At 47.4% G+C, this 15,620-nt stretch overlaps 1 protein-coding gene across 3 annotated transcripts; it reads left to right on the forward strand.

Annotated features, from left to right (window-relative positions):
* The first annotated feature begins 51 nt into the window (after positions 1 to 51).
* Positions 52 to 12,917, forward strand: OSBPL7 (oxysterol binding protein like 7). Of its 3 annotated transcripts, none has more exons than XM_074261312.1 (23): positions 52 to 215; positions 1,575 to 1,743; positions 1,955 to 2,080; positions 2,615 to 2,668; positions 3,170 to 3,283; positions 3,558 to 3,674; positions 3,769 to 3,886; positions 4,898 to 5,001; positions 5,368 to 5,460; positions 5,572 to 5,704; positions 5,801 to 5,895; positions 6,215 to 6,310; positions 6,877 to 7,014; positions 7,312 to 7,402; positions 7,881 to 8,128; positions 8,549 to 8,686; positions 9,277 to 9,340; positions 9,503 to 9,581; positions 10,388 to 10,532; positions 10,642 to 10,786; positions 11,093 to 11,219; positions 11,500 to 11,622; positions 11,839 to 12,917. In XM_074261312.1, exons 2-23 carry the CDS (start codon positions 1,648 to 1,650, stop codon positions 11,945 to 11,947), a joined length of 2,553 nt encoding a protein of 850 aa, XP_074117413.1. In that variant the 5' UTR covers positions 52 to 215; positions 1,575 to 1,647; the 3' UTR covers positions 11,948 to 12,917. The 3 variants fall into 3 exon arrangements, with proteins under 3 accessions (XP_074117413.1, XP_074117414.1, XP_074117416.1); XM_074261315.1 differs by having other exon boundaries at positions 56 to 215; positions 11,072 to 11,219; XM_074261313.1 differs by lacking the exon at positions 2,615 to 2,668.
* The last annotated feature ends 2,703 nt before the right edge of the window (positions 12,918 to 15,620 follow it).

The following is a 15,620-nucleotide window of genomic DNA, read 5'->3' on the forward strand; positions in this document are numbered from 1 at the left end:
GCTGAGCCCCGGATGCCCAGGCCTGGCGGGAGGGGGGATTGAGGGGGGCCGAGGAGGTGGGGAGATCCGGCTCGAGTGGAGGCTACGACGTCTCCTTCCTTCCTGGTTCCTGCAGTAGCTGCTGCCGCTGCTCAGCTCAGAAAGGGAGACGGTGACTCAGAGGCAGTGCAGGCAAGCAGGCAGGCGGGCAGACCCGGCAGTCCATGGGCACTACGGTAAGGGGGCCACGCTGACATCCCCTGGCATCCCCGGCAGGAAGGGGTCCAGCTCTGGCTGAAGTGAGGAGGTCTCTGTCTATCTAGTGAGATGTGTGAGGAGGCAGGGAGGGAGGGAGGGAGCTGTCCACCTTGTACCTTATCCCACCTTCCCCTCCCCCTTGGCTCAGTATAGGCAGAGGTGCCCCGTCTCTCTTGACTCTGTGAGAAGCCAGGACTCCTGTGAAGGCCAAATGTCCCCCAACCCCCCGGGCAGAGTTTGGGGAACTTTGGGGAGCTTTTCCCCACCGCTGAGTCTTTTGCCAACCTTGTGTCTCTGGGCAGCCCTCCCACCAACCCTCCCATTCCATATGGCTAATACCTAGCTGGTCTTGGTTCCTCAGGTGCCTGGTGTCTCAGTCTCTTCAAGATCACTTGAGCAACAGCCTTAGCTTCAGGCTAACACCTTTCCCTTCCACCTCAGCCCAGCACACACACACACACACACACACACACACACCACTCATGCATTATTGATCAAGCTATGGTGCCAGGACGGTCAGTATTAGTGCCAAGGGCACCAGTGGGCACTGCTGCAGGACCTGGGAAGACCTTGAACTGTTCTTGCCCACCAGTTGTCGTTACCTACAGCTTCCCCACTAACTCTGGTTCTGTTTCCTTTCCATCTTTATTCTTTTAGCAGATGGATAGCACCTCTATTTTTGTGTCCTGGAGACTTGGGTCCATGAGTGCTAAGAAGGAGGAAGGGAGGGGAAGGCTATAGAGGCTCCAGAACTTAGGGAATGGTTAATGGAAACAGGTGGGCTGAGGCAGAGAAAGTCATCTGCTCTGCCCCAGGCCTTACTTTCTCCACCAGGCATTATATATAGTGGGCAAGGAATGAGGGAAGGTGGAAAGGGTTTTGCACAAGTAATCCTGTCAATGGAAGGGAAGAAAGGAACTTCTTAGGGAAGAGTTGATAAGATGCTTGGCATATATTAATAAACGGTAGTTGATTGATTGATCTTGTCTGTTTATATCCTGTCTGTCTCTTTCTCCAGTCCCCCTCCATATTATTTCCTTTTCCTCTCACATCCCCAGGTTTGCCAAAGTGGAGTGTTTTCCAGAGTCTAGTTGTGTGTGCCCAAGGTGTGGCTGGGCACACCCCTTGTGGTTTTCTTAGAATCAGCTTGTTCACAAATTCTTAATTCCCCTTCTCTAGCTTGGGATCAGGAGTTGGTAGGGAACTGGGAAAATGGGGCAGAGGTGATAGGGAGGTTGAAGGTGAGGATCAGTATTCTATTTCTTTAGAGAGTTTGGGGCTGGCTTGAGGTGAATAAAAAAGGTGGCTTATCCAAGATGGTCTTTCTCTTACTCCAGGACAGTCTCAGGACCATTAGGTGACATTTCCCTCTCCCCCCTACTCCAACCGGACAATTCCTCATCTCCCCGAATGTATAGCCAGGAAAGGGACCTTGACTCTCCTCATCGGGCTGCTGCTCCGTCCCTCTCAGACAGCACCCAATCTTCAAAGTACATCACCCAGCAGGTCAGAGGGTCTGTTGTTAGCAGTGGGAAGGGGTAGATGGAGAACCTTCAACCCAGTCATGTCAATGAAGATTTGGGGATAACGTCAAAGGGAGGGAGGAAGGGAGATCCAAGAGAGGCAGGAACCCGGGAGCAGGCCCCTGAGGGGGTCCTGGCTGGGGTAAGAAAAATGTTCTGAGAAATCTCTCCAGGAAGCTTTCCTTTGCCTCCAGGGGTTGGAACTATGGGAAGTAGTGGAAGAACCACAGGGAAGATTGGGGACAGAAGGAACTCAACCAGAGAGGCAAGAAGGTCATTTGCTCAAGAAGAGGAAGTGGCCCCTGAAGGGTTGGCACAAGGTAAGGGGAGGAGCTCCTCACTCCCCAGCAAAAAGGTTTTGTGGAGGGACAGACACAGAGACAGAGAGGATGCAATGAGAGACAGAGACAGAGAGAGAAGAGGGAGAAATAGAAAAGAGGGGGGGAGGGGAAGGAGGAGGGGGAGGGGAAGAGAGAGAGAGGGAGAGGGAGAGGAAGAGGGAGAGGGAGAGGAAAAGGGAGAAGGAGAGGGAGAGGGAGAGGGAGAGGGAGAGGGAGAGGGAGAGGGAGAGGGAGAGAGGATGGAGGAGAGGGAGAGGGAGAGGGAGAGAGGATGGAGGAAAGGGAGAGGGAAAGGGAGAGGGAGAGAGGATGGAGGAGAGGGAGAGGGAGAAGAAGAGGGAAAGGGAAAGGGAGAGGGAGGGAGAGAGATAGAGGGAGAGGAAGGGAGAGGGAAAGGGAGAGGAAAGAAAGACAGGATCAAGGAGAGAAAATGAAGAATTTACAAAGATGAACCTGTGCTTACTTTCTTTCCTACCTCTGCCTCTCTCTATGGGTCTCTGGACTGTTCCACAGAGATACTTTGTTCTTGAGGATGGAATTCTTCGCTATGCAAACACTAGGCAGGATGTGAGTCCCGGCCCATGTCCAGTAATCAGGGTTGGGGCTGGATGGTATCTGATTCCACATTGCTGGGGGGAATTTGGGAAGATGATAGAAGAGGAGAATTCTTCATTCTCATGGGGATGGGAGAGGGAGTGTAGTATGTTAGAAAGAATGATGTACTTGGAATTAGGAGCTAAGAATTAGAATCCCTGCTTGGATATATTACTAATATAACTTTGGGCAAGTCATAGAACTGATTTTGGCTTCAATTTTCCCATCCATAATATGGGAATAACAATAAACATACAGCTCACTCCCGAGGTTTTGTAAGGAAAACACTTTGGAAAGTTGTAATTTCTCAAAAGATGTGAGTTGTGGCAAAATCAGATTTTAAAATCCTTCCTTAAAGACTTAGAGGAGGCTAGAATCAATGGCAGGGTAAGTGTGGTTCTATGAGTTTGAGGGTAGATCCCTAGTTCCTCAACACCCTGGCTTCCCAGCTCCTCTTGTTCCTAATTACTCCAGATTGCCAAGGGGAAGCTCCATGGCTCCATTGATGTCCGATTGTCTGTCATGTCAATTAACAAGAAGGCTCAACGGATTGACCTTGACACTGAGGATAACATTTATCACCTCAAGGTGAGATGGAACCCAGCTTAACAAGACAGGGGTAGCAGAGGGGAAGAGGCAGGGGCTAAGGAAGAGGGCAGTCTCCGTAGAAATCAAAAAGACAATAACATTCTCCTCTCACTTATGAATAAGCAGCCCTTTGGGGAGATAAACAGGACTGCTCAGCTACTCTAAAACTGAGACATCAAAATGGATTTGTTTGTCCAGGATCTGAGCCTCATGTCACCTCATTTTGCAAATCTGGAGTTCTGTTGTCTATATCTCGCACTCTCTTCTCCTGTAGATTAAATCCCAGGAGCTGTTCCAAAGCTGGGTGTCCCAACTCTGTGCCCACCGAATGGCACAGCGCCCAGATATGGCCAGATGCCCAAAGCTACCAACCAGTAGCACCAACTGGAAGGTAAATCCTAGAGCAGGAATATTGTTAAGATAGGAGGGGATGGCTTAGACTCAGACTATACCCATCCATTTTGACTCTTGACTCATTCCTGCAGGCATCCAGTACACGCCTGGCATCTACAGACAGTGTCTCTGCCCTGCCTGGCTTGGGTTCTCGGGACAAGGTGTCATCTTGGCTGAAAGACAGTGAGGGACTAGATCGATGTTCCCATGGTGAGGGGTGCTTTCAGAATCAAAGTCTCATTCCCTTTATAAGTTTCTATTCTCACAGAATCCCCCCCTTTTTATGGGGGAATCATAGGGTATGCTCTAGGGAAACCCTTCTCCAGCCCCTTCTCTCCATTTGTGTGGTATTAGCATGTAAGCTCTTTAAAGGGAAGACCCTCTCCCCAATTCAGTACAGTGCACGGTACATAGGAAGCACTATCCAGATGTTTGTGGATTGGTTGATTGATTAAGTCTGATGCCCATACCTCGGCAGTAATGTTTCCTTCCCTAAATATAGGAAGCACACAGTTAAGTGGTTGACAATTGTAATCATGATGGTTGGGGAAAGAGGACTTACAATGAGAGAAACAAGGTCAGGTGGATATGGGAAGCCTAAACTTTAAGTTTGGGGAATGGAAGGCGTAGAGAGGAGGGATACGGCTTCTTGGAGGAGGACAATATGGATTAGGAAGAGAGAAGGAGGGCTAGATGAGGAAGTTAGATGGCACATTAGATAGAGTGCTCATATTGAGCCTAATTGTGCTACTCTGGGCAACACACTTGACCTAAGATTTTATTGTAAAAGAGGTATAATAATAACCCCTGCCTTCCATTATGAGGATCAAATGAGTTAATAATTGTAAAGCATTTGGCATAGTTCCTGGCACATAGTAAGCACTCTATAAATGTTAGCAATTATTATTTTTATTATTATTAGAGAGGAAGGTGGAGAAGAATATTACAGGCTATGAAAATAACGGGTTTCAAGGAGGGAGTGATATAAAGGATAGTGATGGAAGATAAAGCCTGAGTCAGAAGCCCTAGGCATCAGAAAATGAGTTGGTAAAAGGGTGATTGAAGTCTAAACAGAGTGATTCAGTTTGGGTGCCCAAATCCACACCCCAGAGGCAAGTAAACTTTAGAAAGCTTATCCCTAAAATTGTATCAAGAGTCTCAGACCTTAAGAGCATGTGGCTGGGGAGGGAGAACCTTCATTAATTCTCCTCTCCTACCTAGAGCTCTCTGAATGCCAGGGGAAACTTCAGGAGCTGCATAAACTACTCCAGAGCTTGGAATCTTTGCACCGAATCCCATCTGCTCCAGTCATCTCCACACACCAGGTGAAGCAAAGGAAAGGGAGGGTACTGGGGCATTGGGAGCATTACTTCTGGGAAGGCTACTCACCCATTCCATCCCTGTCCCTGGAAGCCTCTGGGGTTCCAAATAGTCCATAGGGGACTTCAAGCTTAGCTCCATTTCCCTCTCTTCTTCTTCCTGCTCTTCCTTAGCATTGTGCGTCAGTCTATTTCCTTTGGAAGCATCCGTTGATCTGTCTGCCCATTTTCTCATCTACTATGTTTTCCCATATGTGTATTTTTCTCTGCTCCTCTCCCTGGGGTTTGTATGTTGCTGTTCTCTTACCACCCCACTCCCCAGGTCCAGCTCCCTTCCCAACTGACTTCCCACCCCTCCACACACCCCGCCAGGCCTCAGTGACCACTGAGAGACCCAAGAAGGGGAAAAGAACCAGTAGGATGTGGTGCACTCAGAGCTACGCGAAGGATGACACCATCGGAAGAGTGAGTGTGGGGTAGGAATGGTGCCCCTGGAAATTGGATGGGATCTGGGCAGGGGAAAAACCTGAAGGGGTTTTCCTTCTTTTTGATCCTCCTCTTACTCTCTGACCCCAGGTGGGCCGTCTCCATGGCTCAGTTCCCAACCTGTCTCGATACCTGGAATCCCGGGAGCCCTCTACCCCTCGAGGGCTGCCCCCAACTGACTATGCCCACCTGCAGCGAAATTTCTGGGTCCTGGCACAGAAAGGTAAGTATTCAGGGCTCCTAAGGAGGAAGAAGAAGAAGAAAGAGGAAAGGGTTTCAGGAAGGAGAGGGGACTCTGACTCTCACCGTCCCTCTGCAGTGCATGGCTCTCTCAGCAGTGTCCTGGCTGCCCTCACTGCTGAATGGGATCGACTCCGGGCCAGTCACCAGGGTTCAGAGATGCAGAGACTAGGGGTGAGATGCGAAATTGTGTTCCTGAACACAAGGCGTTGGGAGGTGAAGAGGGAGGTGAAAGAAGAGGGATTGCTGAGGCTGGGTGACCAAAAGGTTAGAATTCAAAGACCTGGGTAACTGAGATGGCTAGTAGGGCTGGGTGACTAGAAAACCAGGTGTACATATCTGTGTATAGTATTAATATTGTAATCATAGATGGCTATAAACTGTGTGAATCAAAGGAGGCCTAGATTTATGTTAGCAGGGAGGGGTGGTATATGAGACTGGTGGGACTGGAACTCACTGTTAGCCGTGAGGTTTTCCCATGCCTCCCCTACAGGTCTCTGAGATTCCAGCTGGCCAGAGACGCCCACATACCCTGTCAATCTCCTCAGACACCACAGCTGACTCCTTTAGTTCCCTCAATCCTGAAGAGGTAAGAAGAATCAGGGTGAGGTCCCTGGAAATCCTTTTTTTTTTTTTTTTTTTCCCAACTTCCTTCTGCCCCCTTTAACCTTTCATGTCCAAAGAGAAACTAAAGCCCAGGATATGTGTAACCCAGCAATCTTAGTTCTTAGTCCCTTCCCCCATTCCTCATATCCCACCCCTCAATTTATCTTTTATTTGGAAGATTTCCCTTAGAATATATCATAGAATGAGAAGGGAAAGGGGATTCTTATTTCTTTTCTAAAGGAAAATGTCAGGGGGCTTAAAACCAGTCTTTTCCATCCTTCTCCCTCTTGTCTTCACTTGGAACTTTTTTTTTTCTCTTTATTTTTTTTTCAATAGTATCTTATTTTTCCAAATATATTTAAAGATAGTTTCCAATATTTATTTTTGTAAGACTTTGTGTTCCAAAGTTTTATCTCTCCCTCCCTTACCTCCCCTCCGCCCAAGAAAGCAAGCAATCCGTTAAATGTTTCATTTGGGACTTCCAAGCAGTCTAGTCGAATTTAGTAGACAGCCGTGCCCAGCCCTAACACTCATCTCTGATTTCTGCAGCAAGAGGCTCTGTACATGAAAGGTCGAGAGCTAACCCCCCAGCTCTCCCAGCGTAGTGTCCTGTCCCTGGCCGACTCCCACACAGAATTCTTTGATGCCTGTGAGGTTTTTCTCTCTGCCAGCTCTTCAGAGAATGAGGTGAGAGGGGAGGGAGGCCCTAGGGTGGCAGGGAACGGGACCTCATAGAACTAGAGTGGGTTTCAGGGATTTTGAGTCTACGGATTCTGTTAAGGCCTCCTGCCTAGGTCTTCCTCCCATTAGTCAGTGGGGCACCCTTTCCTCTTCAGCCAAGCCACGGAACAGCTAGATGTCCAAGGCTCAGGGACATCTTTTCCCCGTTCTCACCCCAAAGGCAAATCTTCTAGTTCTCCTTCCACCAGAGGCCTGAGTATACACTGCAGAGCCCCCAGAGAAAACCATCTTCCTTTCACCTAGGGCTCTGAGGAAGAGTCTTGCACCAGTGAAGTCACCACTAGCCTGTCAGAGGAGGTGCTGGACGTCGGGAGTTCTGAGCACTGCCAGAAAGGTGCCAGCCCCGGGGTATGGGACAGAAAGCTGGAGGAACGATGGGGAAGACATTTAATCCGGGGAATGAAGGAGGTTGGCTATCCTCTTTTAGGGAAGATGACGGGTAGTTTCAGTCTCTGCTGATCTTCCTGCTCTTTTTGCCTCCTGTATCTAGGAGCTCAGAGGCCTTGGGGAAGGACTATGATACTCTCAAAGAAAGAGGGGACTCGGGGCGGGGACAGTACTGGTGAAGGAAGGGTGAAGAGGGCATGCACCAAGGACCATAATCAGGATAGTCCCCTCAAATATGGGCAGATTTTCCAGGAGACTGAATTGCTCCAGGAACGGACTGCTGGGGATGCATGATACCTGTGGGTGCCACAGCCCGGTCCCGCACGGAGCGCCGCAGTAGGATAGCGCCTCCCCGCATGCAGTGTGGCGGGGCCGGGCGTGGGACGCGGTGCTGAAGCGGCCGGGGGTGTGGCGGGGGGAGCCAGGTGGCTGTGTTCCAGGGGGAGCCGGGCTCCCAGCTCGGCGACGCTGCCTGCCAGCAGCCAGCGGCCCCGGGAGCGACGTGAGCCTGTGGAATATCCTGCGTAACAACATTGGCAAAGACCTGTCCAAGGTATCCATGCCCGTGCAGCTCAACGAGCCCCTCAACACGCTTCAGCGACTCTGTGAAGAGCTCGAGTATAGCAACCTGCTGGACCAGGCGAGCCGGACCCCGGACCCCTGTGAGCGCATGGTATGAGCTTCGCCTGGCTTCGCCTCCGCCGCCGCCCGGTGGCGCGCTGGGGTTCAGCTTCCGCCCCCGCGCCCCAGTTACTCCCCCACAAAGAATCCTAGAGCGACTGAATTAGCGCTCCGAGTGCAGCCCCCTCCTTTTCTAGAAGAGGAAGCTGAGCCGGTGGGAAAGATTTGTTCCGAGTCTCACGCTTGCTTGGGGCTACTTCAAGCCTCCAAGCCTAGAGACTAAGGCTGGGTTCCCTCTCCCCAGATGCCTTAGTCCCACTCATGACCTGCCCAAGCCCTTCTTGGGTATCCCAGTCTACGGAGAGGGGGTGGGGGCGGGGGAAAAGGAGGCTGAGTGGTCGTAAGCGGGGATCCCCTTTCTTTGCCCCCCCAATCTGACTAACGGGTCTTTCAAGTCTGCCACTCTTTCCAGTTATACATTGCAGCCTTTGCTGTCTCTGCTTATTCCTCTACCTATCATCGGGCCGGATGCAAACCTTTCAACCCTGTTCTGGGGGAAACCTATGAATGTGAGCGGCCAGATCGAGGGTTCCGATTCATTAGTGAGCAGGTGTGTGGCTGGGGCGGGAGAGAGAACCTGGACCAGAGCTGGAGAATTTGGAGCGACCCAGGAAAATTACATAATACATGCATACATAGTATTCAATTCGCATAGATACACATGTACACGCATACATGTAGCCAGTCATTCATACACTTGTACGGTGTTTATCAAAAATCTCAAAACATATTAAAAATTTGAGGATACTTTGTATGTGTGTGTGTGTGTGTGTATGTATGTATGTATGTATGTATAAATTCACTGGTGTGGGAAACTTTCATTGAGAAAATTCTACCAATGTACCTGTATAAACATAGAGACATAATTTTATTTTATCTTTTTCATTATCTTCATTTCATTCATTCCTTTTCCTTAATATTAATTGGGGTGTGTGTGTGTGTGTGTGTGTGTGTGTGTGTGTGTGCGCGTGCATGTGTGTAAATAGACATTAAGAGGGTGTTTCAAAATAAATATGATAAAATAAGGAAGGTCAAATATGGAAAGAAGTAGAAATCGGGTGATATGAGTAAGTGAGGAAAAGGGGTGCTAGAAGAGCCTTAAGGGCAACCCAGAAATAATCTCACTGTCTTCTGTTCCAGGTTTCCCATCATCCACCCATATCTGCTTGTCACGCAGAGTCAGATAACTTCATCTTCTGGCAAGGTGAGAGTAGGAGGACATGTGGATGGGCAGGAAAGGCAAGGGGCAGGAGAGCAAGGGTGGGATAAGAACCCTTAAGAATGAAATGAGAATGACATGACAGAGTTGAAATTCAGAAGGAATTTCTCTCCAACTTCCCTTCTGCTTTCTCCTTTTCTAATCTAGATATGAAGTGGAAAAACAAATTTTGGGGAAAATCCCTGGAGATCGTGCCTGTGGGGACTGTGAATGTCAGACTTCCCCGGTGAGTGGTCCTTGCTCAAGTTTATTAACCAGGTTGACACTACAAATTTTTATAGGCTAGGTATCATGGGAACATGAAGGAGAGGGACAAGGCACAGAGAGGGATGGAAAATGAGGGAACAGTGAAAATCCAGATGAGGATGCCTGACTTGCTCTGAGAAATAGTTCAATGCAATGAGATCTAGACCCAGTTGTCAGAAATTCTGAGCTTCAAGTATCTAGCTTACTAGCTCTTTCCCCTTGGTTCAGTTTTTTTTTTAAGGTCTCTGGGTTAAATTTTCCTCATCTGTAAAATGGCTTCATACTACTTTCAATACCTACCTTCCAGGGATGTTGTAAGGAAAGCACCTTGTACAAAATAGCTAAGTAAAGGTGAGTTGATATGTGAAAGGGTATGAAATCCCTGTACTGATGTTTCATCCTGAGTAGGCTCTCTAAATATGAGCAAGTAGAACATAGTCTCTGGCAAAGTTTCAAGTCCAGGCCTTCAAATGAACTGTATGTTTACTGTCCTTCCAAGGATCAGCTTATTAAGATTCAGAGGTTCTCATCAGTAAATTGGCCACAGGGGTATGAATTTTGCAGCTATAGCAGCTGTTGAGGAATATTTAATAAGTCATAGAAGAGCTATATTTCAGGTCAGTGGATGGGAGATTGACAGGACAACCCACACTGATGAATCCTGGACATATGGAAGTTTCTGTGTCAATAGCTTTGGCTAACCTAGCAGCTGGGCTAGGAGACTGGCTGTTCTCTGTGACCTCATCTACCGATCCATCTCAACTGTCTGTGCACTATTTCCTCCAGGTTTGGGGACCACTTTGAGTGGAACAAGGTAACATCCTGTATCCACAATATCCTAAGTGGCCAGCGTTGGATTGAACATTATGGGGAGGTGCTCATTAGAAACACTCAAGACAGCTCCTGCCACTGCAAGATCACCTTCTGTAAGGTAGGATGATTTTCTACCCTGCTCTTGCTTCTTTAAGGTCATGTTGGAACAATGGAGTCTACTCACTGGGCTTACCATCTCCTTCCCTTTTTAACACTCCCACTCCCAGGCGAAATATTGGAGCTCCAGTGTACATGAGGTACAAGGGGCTGTGTTCAGCAGAAGTGGACGTGTCATCCACCGGCTCTTTGGCAAATGGCATGAGGGGCTGTACCGAGGGCCCCCACCTAGTGGCCAATGCATTTGGAAACCAAGTAAGAGAAGGGGCTATGGAGGATAGAGCAGAGGGGAGATGTGGGGGCATGGCTCTGTTCACTTTTTTATGCCTTCTGGGTCAGATTCATTTGGTTCAGGATAAGGAGGATGGCTTTTTCTCCTCAGTTTCCTCTAGCTATGGCATATTTCAATGATACTCACTCCCCCACACAGCTGGAAGGGTAAAGTGGGGATAGTGGAGCAATACTCAGAGCCACTAGTGATGAGAGATGTATACTGAGGTCTTTGTTCTGTCTGCCATCCTTCCTCCAATTCTCATCTAGTTAACCCCCTTTCACTCCCAGACCTGATGCCTCAAGACCACGAGAGGAATTTTGGCTTTACACAGTTTGCCCTGGAGCTGAATGAGTTGACAGCTGAGCTGAAGCGCTCTCTGCCCTCCACTGATACACGGCTTCGGCCAGATCAGAGGTCAGACATCTCTGGATAGTCTGCTTTCCCTGCCATAGAGCATCTGGCTGAGCAAAGTCTCTGCTGGTTTGGGGCCCCTGCTACTCCCTTCAGTGATATGGAAGACAATGCCCTCATACTCTTCTCCTTATACATATCCAAAGAAAAGAGCTTTCCCTTGGGTAGTGAAACTGCCAGGATCTCTAGGAAGGGAATGCTGAGGGAGGCCTGAGTAGGTGGGAGAGAGGTCACTTCAGTTTTGGGTTGGAGAGGTTTTACTGATTGAACTCTGGTCATTCAGGTATCTAGAGGAAGGAAATATTCAGGCTGCTGAATCCCAAAAACGGAGGATTGAACAGCTTCAGCGAGACCGCCGCAAAGTGATGGAAGAGAACAACATTACCCATCAAGCTCGATTCTTCAGGTGCCCAAAGGAACCCCTATGTCCCTGGACCTCCTCCCTTCTCCTGTCTTGTTGCCTTTCCCCTCCCCCAATTCCATTGCAGATCCTCTGGGCCACCTAGACCAGAGAACAATAAGAACTTGACCTGCAGAAAGCTTTCCAAAACCTCAGAATGGAGAGGGAAGATTTGGGAAGAACTTATTGGTTGTCTCTCATGTCTCCCTCTTTTTCCTTCAGGAGGCAGACAGATGGCAATGGAAAGGAATGGTGGGTCACCAATAATACCTACTGGAGACTAAGGGCTGAGCCTGGCTATGGGAACCTGGATGGGGCTGTGCTCTGGTAACCATGGCTCCTGGAGGGGGATGCAGAGACCTTTAAGCGCTCCTCAAGGCCAGTGTGCTACTTCTCCCTCCTATTGCCTTGCAGCACTTTGGATGCATGGAATGGGGCAGAACATTCATCTCCTTTCCCTGGAGACAAACGGGCTAGCCTGTTGCTCATTTCCTCTGCAGGACAGAGGAACTGGATCCCATCATGTGGGTTTTTTTTTTTTTTTTTTTTTTTTTTTTTTTTTTGAGAAGAGATATCACAAGCCTGTGGTGTCTCCCCTACCCTGGTCTTGTACCAGCAACAGGCATGTAAGATGTATCTTTGTCTTCTCACATACCATTTTGCTTTCCCACACTGGCTTATGGGAGGGAGACTTCAAACTTTCCACCTGCTATTGTTTCATCCAGTGCCTTGGACATGAAGGACTCTGTGACTGTGACCTTTTCCCCATGACCCTTTCCACCAACTCCCCTCCAAAAAATCCTTCCAGATTTGGCTGTGATGGGGACAGTTCTTGTTTTCAACCACTGCATTGCTGCACCTCCCTTTGTTGCCAACATCCCTCCACCATTTCTACTTTTACCCCTTGTCCTCAACCATTTCACTGGCTGTTCCCCCAAATCTGCAGTGCTGATGTGCTTCTGCTGTCCCCAGACTCCACCACCAACACTTTGGTGTTAGCTATGAGAAGTGAGTGCTGCCAACATGAGTTTGGAAGCATCTGAGTCAGAGGTGGGGTTAGGACAGTAGAGTGTGTGCTTGTGTGTGTGTGTGTGTGTGTGTGTGTGTGTGTGTGGGTGTGTGCGAGCGCACGTGGTTGGGAAAGGGTTAGAGAAGAGAAGCTGCTTGCAGGCAAGCAGGCTTCCTCATAAATGGTCTGGGGATCTTGGTCCCTCCTCCATGGGAACTATTTCTTTTCAGGCCCTCTCTGTTTTAAGGTGAATTATCATGGCTTTCTGAACTCCAATAAAGGCAGTCCCAGATTTCTGTTGTCTTTTTTTTAACCCCTCTCCAATTCCATAATTAAGACTCATGAACTTTGGCTTTAGAGTCCAGTTCCATGCCCATATACCTTATGCATAGGGATTCCTAAAAGATGGGGAGCTCTAAGGATGTGGTTGCCACAAAACAAGAGAAGGGAATTATAAGAGCCCTTTAAATGGGCGGACACAGTGCAACAGGAGATTTGAGTGCCCCAGGAAATAATCTCTGTGGATATTAGGACTTCCTTGTAGGTGGGATCTTGGCCATACTGAGATAGTTTCGTAATGGGTGACTCTATCACTGATTGGCTGTGTGTGTGACCTCACAGGCCCTTTATAAGCCCACTGCAGGCAGCAGTCCCTCTTTTTAACCTGGCTCCCTAGTCTGGGTGGCTAAGCCGAGATGGGTAGCCAAAAGAGGTAAGGATTTTGGTAGTGAACACGTGGGTCTTCTGACCAGGTGTTCACTAGGGAACCAACAAGTCAGGGCATCAAGTCAGGGCATTATGTGAGTAAGTATAATAAAGGCTTTTAAGATTACACATGGCTGTTCTTGAGTGCGCTACAGGTTATTAAACTACTATTCAAGAAATTGTGGCCAGAGCCCTTTGAAGGCCACAGAGGAGGCGAGCTGGGTAGAGTTGACACTGCAAAGACCAGTGGTCAAAGGTACTCTGTTGGGCCTAGGACAGACTAGTAATTGTAACTGCCAGGAGGGCATGTTACAGGGAGCTCCATATCCTTGCTTGTGACATAGTGGGACACCACAGAATACCTAGGTTCAAATGTCTGTTACTGGATCTGTAAAATGGGGAAAATAATATTCATTATAGGATTTGCCTCCAAAGATTGTTGTAAAAGGAAGGACATGAGAATTTAATAAGCAACTATTATATGCCAGGTCCTATGCTGAGAGCTTTATAATTGTTGCCTTATTTGGTCCTAACAACCACCTTGGGAGGTAGGTTGCATTATTTCTCCCTATCTTGTTGTTGAGAAACTATAGGGAAGCACAGGTGAAGTGACTTATTCAAGATCACACAATTAGTAAGTGTCTGAGGTCAGATTTGAATTTCACACTTTGGAGTAGTTAGTCTTCCCTACTTCAAACACAGAGTTCTATTCACTATGCCCCTGGCTTTGCCCATCTCAGAGCTGGATATAAATCTCAGTTTTTTTTTTTTAAGATTGTGACTCTAGGATCTCTAAAGATACTTTCCAATTTTTGAACCTATGAGTGTACCCCATGAGTCTACTACCTCTTGGACCTCAGGGCTATGGGCAGGATAAGAACAAAGAACAATCCTTCCTTCTCGAACTTACGCTGCTTCCCAGACAGAAATCACAACTCTGCTTTATAATAGCCTTGGCTCCCAGTTATTCAAGCATAATGCTAAAGAGGGGAGGAGGGGAAAGGAGGACACAGTTGGCCTAGTTTAGCTCTCTGTGTCCTATCAGAGGTGAGACAGTTTAGAAGGCTAAACCCAGAACCAGAGAAAGAAAGCCTGGGGACAGGGAAATCAGAGCCTGATGCTTGTTCATATGTATTACACTTCCCAAGGGGAGTCACACCTCTTTGGGAGTTGGTTGTTCCCATGACTCTAGGAGAGCTCAAATTGTACCATCGGTTCCCTGTACCCAACTGACCCTCAATTCCCTTCATACTGAGACAGGCAGTGTTTTCCAAGTTTATTAAAAGAAAAAAATAAAACAAAAATATTGACATTTTATATTCTGAACAACAAATGGCTTCTTTAAAAAACACATTTTTCTTTTTCCCCCTCATTTAAAAAATTGTAATAGTATGTCATATTCTCCAATTACATGTAAAAATAATCTTCAACATTCATTTTTTGAGAGATTTTGAATTTCAAAATTTTCACCTCCCCTTCCTACCGTTTCCTTCTCCAAGACAGCAATTTGATATGTTAAACATGTGCTATCATGTATAACATACTTCCACATTAGTTGTAAAAGAAGAAATAGAACAAAAGGAAAAAATCTCAAAAAAAAAAAAGTGAAAATAATGTCCTTAAATTTGCATTTAGACTCCATCAATTTTTTCTCTGGATGTAGACAGCATTTTCCATTGTGAGTGTTTTGGAACTCTCTTGGATAACTTGTATTTCTGAGAAGAGCTAAATTACTCATAGTTGATAATTGCACAAGAACATACATTGTTCTAAAACTAGAGGTGAGTCAACTCTCACCTCTACCTTTACTGCCCCCTCCCCCACCTACCATTTCAACTATTTCGGGATGCCCATTCTCCTAGGAAGAAAAGCACTCACATGCTATTAAAAGAAATCTAGAATATTTCCCTAAACTTGACTAGTAAAAAATGAATTGAATGATAATGGATGTCTTAGAGGCAGTACCAGGGAAAGATGAATTTAATCAAGGAGGAGTATGAAGGGCACAGACACCATTCCTTCCATTGACTTTTGGAGGAGCAGACATGAAGATCAAGAGAAATGACTACCTACATCAGGAATCCTTGACCAGATTTCAGGGTTCTACAAATTTGGATTCTTCATATTGAAGGGGACCATGGGAGCTAGGAGTAGAAACAGGTGTCTCTGGTTTCCATGGGCCATAGGGTCATTCAGAGCTGGAGTAAGTGGAATAGATGTATAGGCTCAAGCAGAGAAAGATCTGATACTTAAAGTAAGAAAAAAAGACAGGAAGGGAGGAGTAGATTGA

The sequence above is a fragment of the Sminthopsis crassicaudata genome, chromosome 4, assembly GCF_048593235.1.
Source record: "Sminthopsis crassicaudata isolate SCR6 chromosome 4, ASM4859323v1, whole genome shotgun sequence".
In the NCBI taxonomy this organism is placed as follows: domain Eukaryota; kingdom Metazoa; phylum Chordata; class Mammalia; order Dasyuromorphia; family Dasyuridae; genus Sminthopsis; species Sminthopsis crassicaudata.

Excerpts from the sequence above, each read along its gene's own strand:
- OSBPL7 (XM_074261315.1), top strand. The coding sequence starts at position 1,648 with ATGTATAGCCAGGAAAGGGACCTTGACTCTCCTCATCGGGCTGCTGCT. Across the intron at positions 5,002-5,367 it reads CAGTCATCTCCACACACCAG|GCCTCAGTGACCACTGAGAG; the intron begins GTGAAGCAAAGG and ends ACACCCCGCCAG. Across the intron at positions 8,129-8,548 it reads CGGACCCCTGTGAGCGCATG|TTATACATTGCAGCCTTTGC; the intron begins GTATGAGCTTCG and ends CACTCTTTCCAG.